The sequence below is a fragment of the Pelecanus crispus genome, chromosome 5, assembly GCF_030463565.1.
Source record: "Pelecanus crispus isolate bPelCri1 chromosome 5, bPelCri1.pri, whole genome shotgun sequence".
In the NCBI taxonomy this organism is placed as follows: domain Eukaryota; kingdom Metazoa; phylum Chordata; class Aves; order Pelecaniformes; family Pelecanidae; genus Pelecanus; species Pelecanus crispus.
This window is the reverse complement of record NC_134647.1, coordinates 53,517,538-53,530,139: the sequence shown is the minus strand read 5'-3', so window position 1 is coordinate 53,530,139 and position 12,602 is coordinate 53,517,538. Positions and strand designations below refer to the sequence as shown.

General features: G+C 44.8%; 1 protein-coding gene across 4 annotated transcripts in view; it reads right to left on the bottom strand.

Annotated features, from left to right (window-relative positions):
- Positions 1-11,917, bottom strand: part of XPR1 (xenotropic and polytropic retrovirus receptor 1) — a 114,618-nt gene extending 102,701 nt beyond the window's left edge. For all 4 annotated transcript variants that reach the window (XM_075710316.1, XM_075710314.1, XM_075710313.1 and 1 more), the window contains exons 1-2: positions 11,849-11,917; positions 4,295-4,346 (exon numbers count right to left, since the gene is read on the bottom strand). In XM_075710316.1, the coding sequence (XP_075566431.1) occupies positions 4,295-4,346; positions 11,849-11,917 (121 nt within the window). The remainder of the gene's footprint in view (positions 1-4,294; positions 4,347-11,848) is intronic.
- Positions 11,918-12,602: the final 685 nt, after the last annotated feature.

Sequence of the window (12,602 nt, the reverse complement as noted above, 5' to 3'; positions counted from 1 at the left end):
CTTGGGGAGATGCCGACACATCTGCTCACCAAGTGGAATAATCAGGAGGACTCCAAGCAACAGTGGTCCAGTAACCCATTTTACTTAGGTGACAAATGGGACAGGAAGCAGTGGGAGGAACAAGGAATGCAAAAAAATCAACATGCTCATGGTGAGGTCAGTATTTCATGCTTTTGCGATACTGCACATTCTGCCTTGGAGATAACAAGTGCTACACTAGATTTTCACCTCTAAATTGTCACAGCTTCTTCCTAAAGGTAGCTGAGGGTCGAGGAACGGTGCCTGCTCACACTGACCTGGCTCGCTTGCATGCAGGCATTCCTGCCAATCCACGAGGACTCAGAAGCCGAGAATAACATCATGGCAGCATCAATTCATCCAGGCTGCTCCAGTAACAGTAAGCAGCATGTGACAAACTGCTAACAAAGCAAACACGCATCAAAGAATTCTCCAGAAATTCAAGCAAGCCCCATCACACAGCTGGGAATCAAGCATCATTTGATACTTTTTCCAGTGATGTGTATGAATTAACAGACTAAACACTAATTTTGTGCAGATGTTGTTCAGGTGGAAGGATGGTGCGGTTTCATCACTGAACAGCCTTGTAAAAAGATTCTAAGAATCTAGAGGAATAACACTGGCATAAAGGAAACTGTTGTTACAAAGTAGGCAGACAAGGGGAAAAAAATCGTATCTTTGAACAGATTAAAGACATCTATGTCTACAGCTAGCAGCTTCCAGAAGAGACATGCACTCTGGTATAACTCTCCTGAAATACAGGGATCCAAAGCACTCTGCAACAGTGTCAGAGGACAGTTATAAACATTCTCCTCCTATCATTCTGCCTTGACAGGTTTTGCTCATTCACTTCTATGGTTTTTGCTTTTGTTTTTTTGTTTTTTAGGGTTTAACATCACAGTCTGTGTTTGTTACCTGAAAATAGGAAAAAGCAGACGGACATAGGTATGATTCAATGTAGCACAATGAGAAGGGTCACCATATAACTGGATAACGAGCAGAGTAAAAACTGCACAATTTAGATCTACCATCCTCTTCCCAGCAACACTTTGTCCACTACAATAAGCTCAGTGACTGATGGTCCTAGTGCTAAGAGTCATTCTGAAGATAGCTTTGTTTACCTAAATACAAACCCAATGAAACCTATTAATGATGGATGGTTCACCTATTACCTGCCTTGCCTGTTACTTACAACATGCCTTGGTTGGGTAGCACTTTTTTTTTTTTTTAAAAGAGTTTCCAACATGCTTCCAGCATACTGCTAGGCAATACAAAGCGTTTCTGTATGTATACAAATTTTACCAACTGATACAGTAAGAAGCCTGTAGCAGAAATCTAAGAAACTCATTCACAAGTCCTGAATTAATACATCCAGCCGAGCAGAGTAAGAACTAGGAATAAGCTCAGCTTTGGCATACAAAACTCCCTTTTTTTCAGTCCAATGTATTAACTGAAGATTAGCTTTACAATACATGTAAGGTAAATCAAAACCAACTGTGCACATCTACAGTGTGTCTATGATCAACGAGATCAATTAGAAAATGGACTGTAGTTAGACCAGTCTAAAAGGAGATTACACGAGGCTCACACTGGGAAGCTGGATTTCAGTGGTACGCTCCTGTAGTTTCTGTGCTAAGCTCAAAATGACACACAAGTATCCATCTCAAAAACCATATTAAACTGAAAACATGCAGGCCAACAGCCAGCCCCTGACAATAGCTGCTACACCACCACCCCCCACACCCGAGTTCAAGGAACTTCCTCTGACTCCTCTGACAGGGACTAGAGCAGTATTTTGGGCACAGTTTGTATGCAGTCACACACTAACCCTGGCCTCAGGCTTCTAGGAACAAAGGCAGAAGGGCTTAAAGGAGAAGGAAGTAAGCAACAGGGATGGAGAAATACCTGGCCTTGATCCATTTCCAGTACAAGCCTTTCCTAAAGCTGCAGCTCATGGAAAGACATCTGCCTTCCCTCGGCCACCTCTGCACTCCTATGGGCAATGGCAGAAGAATCCAGACTCAAACAGACCTGCCTGTACAGAAAGCTCAGTCACTCCAGCGCAAACAGCCTGGCCCCATCCTGAGCCACACACAATTTTCAGAGAGGAACCCAACAACTAAAAAGCAAAACAGACTCTAAGCAGAGAAACAGAGAGGGAAAGAACATGCTGAAAACAAACTTTGAACAAATCCAACTACCACACGCATACTCAGTTCACTTAACGAACAAAAGGTGAAGGAATCAGTATAGCTGCTCTACTTAAAAGTGGGCCAGGCAAGACAGAGTTAAATATGAGTGGTTCACGGTAGTTTGGATTACTTCGTTCTCTACAGTACAGAGGAAGAGACACGATCCCCAAAAAAATGAACAGAAGACACTTTTTGTAAGTAGAACAACATTAACTCATTACTTCCATTTTGCTGAGGCTTTGAAAGCATCAAAAGGAGGCAGAAGCACAAGGTAAAATTCTTTTAACATTTAAAAGAGCAGAAATGTAATGATGTACCATTTTATTCTTCACCTTCTCTCTCATTGCCAAATACATTTACACACAAGCATCACAGCATATTACAAAACATCAATATACCAAAAGCACTAAAAAGAAGAAATCAAAATGCTGAATTATAACACTTCAGAGTTTTACAGCTAGCAAGTCAAGGCCCTATTCTAGCTATCACAGGCAAAACCCAGTAAGTCACGTTCAAACATTAGACTACAAAATTTTATTAGCACAGGCACCATTTGCTCCCGTTGTCAATAATAAACTGATGGACAGAAGAAAGAAAAGACTTCTTGTAAATGCTCCAGTCTTCCATGAAACTAATGCTGAATTTTCAACAAAATCAGTAAGTTGTATTTAAAAGTTAATAAAGTTTGGCCTACACAAAACACTTCAGTTCCTCTTAGCTAGAAAACTAGTTTAATGCTGTTGGGAAAAAAGGTCCTCTAGGTTTATGGGTGTTTTTAAGCAATTTTGCCACTCAAAAAAATGAAGCAAGACATTCCTCTTTTGCCAGTGTATTGCTGGCAAGCTTTCCTCAGTTTTCCAAAGATAACCCATAAATTTTAGATGATGCTAGGACCATAACTTTTAAAAATCTAGTTCTAGGACCTGCACTCTAGAGAAAAGGGTGATTGATTTAAAAAAATTAGTAGGCTGAGTCAAGCAAGCAACTGTCAGGTTAAACCTGACAAATTATATCTGTCTGAGCATTGTTTCAATGAAGTTTTTAGCTTACATTGCACCTCTGAAAAGTACAAAGAAAGATTGCCCCATCACAGACACACACACACTTAGTCTATTAACTATTGCAAGTTTTAAAATTCTAATCAAAGACCAGGCAGAGTTAAATAAAAGAAATTAATATTCCACATTAACTGTCATACCTCTTTTCCCAATTCTAATCAACAAAAAGAAAGTAGTTAATAAGCTAACATTAGTAGCGACTAGCATTATTCATGTTAGCCGACTATACTAGAAGCAGCAGTTGTTCTTCTGCTCTACAAGAAAGAAGCCCAGAGCCACGTTCAAAGAGGTTAGTGAAACTAACATTGCACTGCAATCAAAGTGAAAATAATAACGGTGAGGAGGTTAGAAAACAGTTTGAAATCCACACGAAGGGCAAGAAAGTAGGGAGTGAAGCAACATAAAGGCAAAAACTATTCAATACTTCAAAGACAACAAAAGGAAGAAGAAAGAAAGGGCTCTATTGAGAAATTTTGTACAGATCATCACTTAATTAAACAAACTATTCAAAATGCAGTGAGCTTAAAACCAAATGCTGTACTAAAATAATCTAGAACACTCAGTGGCAATAAACACATGCAAACAAGAAAATATACTCATGTCCACATACGAGAGGTAGCACATGGAACAAAAGGATGAGACTCTTCCAGTTCAAATCACCAGTAACAAATCAGGAACCAGTATCTCTCTAGCACAATTATCTCCCGAAGTGGCTAGCTGTCACAGGAAAACAAAGGTCTATTCTCAAGCAATGAAGAAAGTACTTCCACCAGTGAATGCCCTTATAAGCAAGAGGAATCCAGCTGTTGAAGTCCCAAACTATACAAAGACATTTATTGTCCTAATGACAGAGGACAAAGAGTTCTAACAATCAAAAATAGCACACAGGCTATGAAAGGCCAGGCATTTGCCCATCAGTGTATTAAGTTTACCAATTTAGGAGGACTGAGGACAGAAAAGTAGCAGGACTATGTGTCCAGCACCCAATGCCAAGAAAAACATGATTCTCAGTTAGAGTTTGCTTACCTTCTATAGAAGGGGCCTGGTCCACAGCTGCATATAGCATCTCTTTTAAAGCCTGCAAGGGAGAGGGAGAGAACAAGGAATAACGTTAATATTAAAAAAAAAAAAAATTACATTGTTTTGATACTCCTGTTTGAAAACAACAGCAATTAAAGTCCTTTTATTCTCCAGGCTGGCAGAGAAAGCTATGGAAAGTGATGTCAACGCTATCGCACGTATTTCTGTTAACAAGAGAAACACAAGTTCACATTTACTGACTGCTTTGTCTAGAGCCTGTTACCTTACTAATCCATAAAAATTCTTCCAACTGCATTTTTCAACATCATCATTTGGAAAAACGTTTCCCAGTTGGTAGGATGTTTAAGGTTTTACATCAAAAAAAAAAAAAAAAAAAAAAAACGCGTTGCGTGACACAGAAGGGAGTTTGTCAAGGCAAACGGAGGAAAATCCACCTCAGGGATTTCTTGTCACTGTTATATAGGACTACAGAAATACACATACATTCTAAAAGCTGAAGACAACGTGATGAAGGAGATTAGGGAACCAGGGGTGATGGCCTTCTTTTGAGGTGGAAACTGAAGGACAACATTAACACCAGCCAGAACTATTAACCAGGTCTTCACGCCCTAGAGGCACCGTGAGCTGCCTCCCAGTGACCACAGGAACAAGACACTCAGCCACACTCAAACTGCTGGTGCAAGAGATGAGCAGTGCAAGCAGCAGGACGAGGAGGCAAGGTGGTCCTACAGCTAAATACCAAGAACCCCTGGCAATAACCCCTTCTGTTACCAGAGCCAGGAGAGAGGCACCACATCAGAAACCTCATCACTTGCAGCTCCTTTTCAGGCAATTATTAAGATGCTGGTATTATTCCAGCCATAGACTAAAGATTTGCGCGCTCTCACATCACAAGTACAAGCAAGAATCAAATAAACTGAATTCAGATCAATGGCTGAAGGAATAGGTTGAACCGTAATTTTCGAACTAGAAGCCACCAGGAAAGGCCCATTCCTACTGCAAAGTGATTTGTTTACACACACCCCACATCACTTGATAAAGACAGGCATCGACCAGCCAGGTTAGCTCAGTTGGTTAGAACATGGTGCTAATAACGCCAAGTTCACAGGTTCAATCCCTGCTTACTGCAGGGGGGGGTTGGGCTCGATGATCTCTCAAGGTCCCTTCCAACCCAAAGCATTCTATGATTCTATGATCTTCATGCACATACTGAACGTGAGTGTGCTTCACATGCAGCTGCTGCAAAAACTAGGTTTTACTCCCTCACTTTTGAGCCCACAGAAATCTAACACACAAAAGTGATTCAGGTCTTTCTAGTTCCTGTCTCTTCCGCGTGTTTCCCCAACATATCCTATGCTTCTATAATCCTACACCTCTGCATTTACCATCTTGAGTGTCATCATCCCCCAGGACAAAACATCACAGCCTAGATAAGAAACACCCCAATAACCTCAAGGCAAAACCCACAAGCTCAGCAGCTGGAAACTCAGCACTGTTGTAACATAGTGGTTACGATCCTGTTAAGTAAATATCAGGTCTAAAGGACATGTCTGTCTATCACAAGATATCCTAGGTGGCAGGCTACACTGGCAGCTCAGACATCTCTCAAAGGTCTGATTCCCGAGTCCACAGAGGTCTCAAAGGTCACTTGCGTAATTGTTTTCCCCAACCGAGCCATTGCTGAATGATCCTCTTTCCAGCGGCACAGCTCTCCTCAACCCTCGGTGCTTTTTTTAAATTCCTCCCAAACACTGGCCGCTTCACTCCTTTTCCCCCCATGACTCACTGGCCAGCAGCACATGATCTGCCTCCATGCATCAAGTGGTCAAAAAGCCTTCCCTCTTTTTCATCCCGCTCATCATCCTCACCTACCTGTAACTTTTTCCATGAACCACAACCACACGGCATAGCATAAACATATCTGAAGAGACAGCAAGTTGAAAGTCACTGTAGTAAGAACTCCATCCCTCAACCCACCCAGAGGTAAACCTGCAGTGTACTTCCTATCTCTGGTTTTATCAGTCATTTTAAAAAACAAATTAAAAAGAACCACAACACTGATGGTCCTGCACTAAACAACCTTGAAAGCTGAAAGTGTCAGTCACCCCGCAGACCTCTCCCCATGCAGACTGACACATTACAATCTGGCAGCTGCAGGACAGCAGATTTTGTTACTGCTTACCTGACCTATATAAGTAAACCAATCACCTGAAAGTGAAAGGCTCAGTGCTCCTTCACACCTAAAGTATTTAGTCCTCTAGATTACAGAATTTTAGAAATGATTGTTTCCAAAAGTCATCCATCACTGTCAACTTCAAATGTTTAAGAATTACTCCTTCTGCCCTCAAACTAGACAAAAAGGGTTACCTCCTTACTTTAAATTGTGCTAGCGACACACCTTGCACCTGCAGTAACCTTGTATAAATGTGTATCAGAGAACAAGGAAAAAAGGCAGAAAGAAAGCACACTTAAAAATGCAACTGTCAGACTTTAACAGTGAACAAATTCAAGGACAAAAACCTTAAAACACTCAAACAAAACTGTTGTTTTAAACGAGTCACTTTCAAACCGCTTATGCTCTTCTAAGCTTGTCCGCTAACACCCAGAAGGACAAATAGTAAAATAGCACAACAGATTTGTGTCAGGAGGTGGTAAGCCTGGGTGTGAACTGCCTATCACGAAGCAGGGTTTGACAAGCAGAATTGGCCACCTCCCAAAAACTGAAAGCCTGTTTCTGGAAGAGAGACCCCGAAGGCAAGCAGACTACCTCAGCTATCAGCTTCATTTTCCCCACCTACTGCCTGCTGGAGGTTGTGTCTTGGAGAAATTATTTCTAAAACTTAGCAACCTGTTTCTCTTCTCCAAAGGCAAAAGTACTTAAAACCTGGAAGTCTCCTTAAAAAGGAAGGAAAGACACTTGCTCATACCTTTTACCCATCTCTCCCATGAAGTTTGTACCTGTAATAACTGTTCTGATTCTCCTTCTTCCCCAGATGCTGCAATTCCAAAGGTATTAAGCACTTTTTCTTTAAAAATACTGTCAGACTTCTGCATCCAGATATACAAATTCAGGCCAGATTAACTGAAACAAAACTGCCATCTGGCAACTGCAAGACTCCACCGAATTTCCATCAGCCAGACGTGCAGACGTACACTTATGTTTAGAAGTCTGAGCAGACAGAGCAACACTCTCCTGTTTTTCCTACAAGCACTCCAGAGATGGACACAAGAGCAAAGGAAATCTGCAGCATGATTTGTAAATAAACAGAGAACTACCAGCCCAACAATTTCACTGCATCAAAAAACGCATATTAAATGCAGTGAAGCATGTTCTTAGCAAAAAAGCATCAGCTGAAATTCATCTAAGAGTTACCCTAATTTGTTCAGTACTATGTGAAAAAATTCTGTTGTCTGACACAAAAAGATGGGATTTTGTTTTCCTATTTTGTCTTTACACCAAAAGCACTGAATGGAAATGAATGGTTCAAAACTTAAGGTTTTAAGACAAGTACACTGAAGCAGCGCATGCCACAGCAATCATTTCACAGGCTGGGAAAAGGCTACTAACTTTTATTGAAGAAAATACGCTGCCAGATCCCCTAAAAGAAGGTGACCAAACCTTTTCACTCCCACTGCCAGGGTCAGGGTATATCCATGGGGCACTGCCCGGTTGCACAGTGAGAACCGTGCAGCTGCAGGAGCCGAGTGCCCAGGTACGCGTGCAAGGCAGCCAGCACCCCTAAAACTGCTGCTCCCCTCTGCTGCGGTCTTTGCACAGAGAAGGCAGCGGGTACAGAAACTTGAAGCATTTCTTTTAACAAATAGGAAGTTTTCAGATGACAGACATTGAAATCACAACCAAAGTTGTTAAAAATTTTGGCATATTTAGTGTTAAACATATTTAACAAGCATCTCCACAAATTAAGCATTTGTCACTGCCTTGTTTTAAACTCTTAATCACGTTCAGGGAGTAGCCCAAGAACGACACTCAGGACTTCAGCAGTAAAAATGCCCCTTTATATTGGGATTACATACTACCTTATTGCCACTGGTCCTCACATAAAGCCCTCCTGATGATTTGCACTCATTTAGGTTTCAAGAACCATTGGCTGGGAATGGAGTTTGCGTAGTAAATGTGACATACAAAATTTGCATGCTTTCATGCAATCTTTAGAATGGAAATTTGGAATGTAAAGTCAAATCAAGTCAATCAAGGTTTGTGTCAAGCTCCACGTTAGCGTTGACTAAGTCATGCCAAATGTCTTTGCGAAAGGCTGAATGAAACAGAATAGCAAATGTCATCATTTTTCTTCTTTTCTACAAGCCAAGTGTTCTTTCTTAAAGAGCAGATGGACAGTAATGGTCACTGCAGTGCTTTTGCTGAAAGAAAATAAGAATCTAAGCCATAGCTATTGAAGTATATCTTCTTTTTGCCTGTTTAAAGAAAGTGAATGGATTTTTCTCTCTCTAAAGCTCTTCCACTGACTGAATGTCTACCCTAAGCTGGGACAACTTCCATACTTCCTACAAGCAGAGTTATAATACTTAAACAGATTTTTGTTGAAGGGAAAAGATTACGCTCGTGGTAAGAACTTTGAGGACTGTAAATCATTAAAGACCATATGAAAATGAAACTACATTTTTAGGTATTCAAAACACAACAGCCTCATTCTTTTTCCTGACGTTAACAGCAACAGATTACACCCTCCCCTAGTTTGACTGGCAATTTATGCGAGGCGAAGCTCCTTGCAGCCACACTTGCTGCGCATCCCATCAAACCAGAGACATGTCAGCTGGTGAGGATCTCACAAGTTACCTGGGTCTTACCACACTTCAGGGCTGTCTGACTGCATCAGTCACCTGCTCTCCAATGGAAATAACTACAAATATCAGAGTAGAAAAATAAGATGACTGCAGGTAAGCTTTACGATACAGAATGACTTAAAGAAAGCAATTTCTATACCATCTTCTAGTCCTTTCATCAGCATCTTGAACTTGACATGGGAAGTCCCTGGAAACAGGAATAATCTTTTCAGAGTTAAAAACCTACACGACAAGATCTCTCACTCTGAAACAGTGCTTGATTACTGTTTTAATTAAGAAGGAAAAGATATAAACTGTCAGATGGAGAAACATTATAATGCTATTAAATATACAGATAATTTTTAAAAATTTTACCATGATGCGTGCTGTAAGCAATATTGCACACAAGTAACACAAGCAGCGTTTGACATTACATTTGCTAATCGACAACTTGGAATTTTTCTTGACAAAGGAGGGCACTTTTTGCCTCAAGTACAATCAACAAGTAAACTGAGGTAGTGGCAGCCTTTTATGCACCGCACCCACGCGACCACCAGTTACTGAATAATAAATGCCAGACTATTCCATTACTGTAATATGCATGAGCAGGAGGCTGACTCACATTCAGCCAGCTGCAACAAGGGAAACAAAGAGTTTTGAAACTTATTACTAAAAGGGAGGGTGGGGTTTTTACTTTAATTCACTCTACATTAAGCTATCTATCCAAGGAGGAGATTACTTGAGGTCCAGAAAGAGTAACAACTTGAAGGAAGTTTTTACTGAAATCTATCTTTATTTTAAATTGGGATGAAGGGAGAATGACATAATAACACTGCCCTAGTTAAAACACCTGAAAATTAACCTCCTATAATGAAAACAGTGGCCGATAAGCAGCAGAGTTCTTCACACATTAATCAGGGTGTCATAGTTCACTGGGTCTCCTTTACCCTCCCTCTACATCTGTCTGGTCAGCATGCAGCCAAATCTTTTGCCCTTCTATTTCCTCCTTGCCTTCCCCTCCAACCCACCTCCAAACCTTCTCTTAGAAAGATATGCAAGTTTTTTGTTTCCAGGAACAGAAACCAACTCTTGCACGGATAACCCATCGGAGACACGATGCAGAACTAAGCTGGTACTTCATTTTATCAAGACAATGGTTTTCTTCCTTCTCAAAGACAGATCCGTTATTTGGTCATCTAGTTCTCCATGTAATTCAAGGAGATCACAGTTTTTTTCTAAAGTCAAATCCGGCTGCAGTTTTTATTTAAACATCCATTCCTTTGTGGTCAGGTAAAGGAAAACAAAGGAACAGTCAAAAGGGCAGATAAACTTTTCAAGTTCAACATTATAACAAAGCACACTAAGATAAATGTGATTTTCTTTGCAAATGCAGACAGATTAATAAGGATACTAGAAATAAATTGCTATTATAGTCCTAGGAGAAAACACAGGCCTTCAAATGATAACAAACGTTGTATGGTTTTGACAGACTCAATCATTCAATAAGTTCTGCTGATCATGGCTCTCCTATAATCAGCTTTCCGTTGTCTAGGTTTAATTACTACTTGTGGAAAAGACCGACATCACTGGCACCATCCACTTTTACTGCTAATGCTGAAATAGGAAATGGTTTTGCTACAAATAACCACCTTCAGCTTCATCTAGTTCAACTGAAGTCAAGCACCACTATGATAAACCTGAAACCAAGCAACCAGCGTGACCTTTAGAAACCTGGCATAATAAAAACTGAAAAGCTGTATTCTGTAAATAATTCATGATTAATGCAGCATAACTTTGTGTAAACAGTTTCATAAATGTCCCGATTCGAGCGGTTCACCTGAAATCAAGATGAAATCAGGAGATGCAAAGCCTCACTGGCCTTATTTAGAGGGGAAAAAAAAAAAAACCCCAAAAAAACCCAAAAAAAAACCAAAAAAGGGGCAATCGATGCCAGGTTTACTGCCCCGTTTCGAGTCACCCAGGCAGGCTGTCAGCATTAGCAGGGCAGAGTGTGGCCCTGCACCGGGCAGCGCTGGCAGGAAGGGCAGGCTCGGCCTCCAGCCGGGCGGCGGTGGGTGCTGCCCGGCCCGCTCGCCCCTCGGTCTCGCCCTTGGGAGCGGCGGCCGGAGGCTGCGAGCCGCCTCTCAAAGTCACCCCTCCTCTGCCTGCCTGTGCAGAGAACTGGCGGTGGTGCTGAAAAACGACTGCTACCGACAGCAGGGCTGCGCCGAGGGCTGCGGCCGGGCTCCGGCGGGGATGCCCGGGAGCAGAGCGCTGCCCAGCCCCGGACTGCGGTCCCGCTGGCTTCGCGCCTCTTCCGACCTTTGTCCCACACCAACAATTAATTAATGAACTGGCCACCCAGCGCTTTTCCTCCGAGTGCTCCCGAGCTTTGGGGGACGGCAAGTGCCGCCACCTCTCCCCACGATAGGCTTCCACAACGTCCTCCAGCTCGGGAAAACGAGCGGGAAGCTGCCGGCCGCCAGCCACCGCCGCCGGGCAGGGGAGCAGCCTCGCACCCCCTGTGCGCGGCCAGCCACCGCTACGCGCTGGGGGGGGGGACACCCCCGCCGCTCGGCCGGCGCTTCCCGGGCACCCACCACCCCGCCCCGAGGAGACACGGGGCACCGGGGCCGGCTTCGCACGCACACGCACACCTCCCCCGCGGCGCCGAGCCCCGCCGAGCGGCACGGGTGGGAGCGGGCCGAGGCGGCGGCGGCGGCGGCGCGGCCCTACCTCATACTGGATGTACTGCTTCCGCCACTCGGGGGTGATGTGCGCCGCGAGGTGCTCGGCGAACTTCATCCTGCCGCCGCCGGGCCGGGGCCGCGCTCGCTCTGCGCCCGCCGAGCCGCCTCAGCGGCGCCTGGCTGCGAAGGGGCCGCCGCCGGTAGTGGGGGGCGGGGGGGGGCCGCCGCCACACATGGGCCCCCGCCCGCCCGCCCCGCCACTCCTCAGCCCGCCTCGGGCCTCCTCAGCGCCGCCCCGCCGCCGCCGCCGCCGCCGCCGCCGCCGCCGCCATCTTCCCCGTCCCGCCGCCCCGCCGCCGCCTCCCAGCCGTCAGCCGGCCCGACAGCCAACCGGCCGCCGGCAAGGCGCCATCGCCACGGCAACCGCCGCACCGCCCACCGCCGCGCGGGGCGGGGCGGGGCCCGGCGGGGGCGGGGCTGAGGGCGGTCGGCCCCGCCCCTGCCCGCCGGGCGCGCGGGGGGAGGCGGTGACGCCGGGGCTCCCCCAGCGGGGGGCGCCCCGCTGCGTTTTGCTCTTGCTGCTCGTTTTGGGGGGTCGGTTTGGACCCCCACGTGTCACCTTCGTCCCTCAGGGACTCCAGCCCAGCCCCGCCATAAGCGATGGCGCCTCCGGGGCAGCTCCGGTCTGAACCCTGGACCCTTTGGGGCTGGGATGGGATGGGGTGGGATGGGGATGGGATGGGATAGGATGGGATGGGATGGGATGGGATGGGGATGAGGATGAGGATGAGGATGAGGAT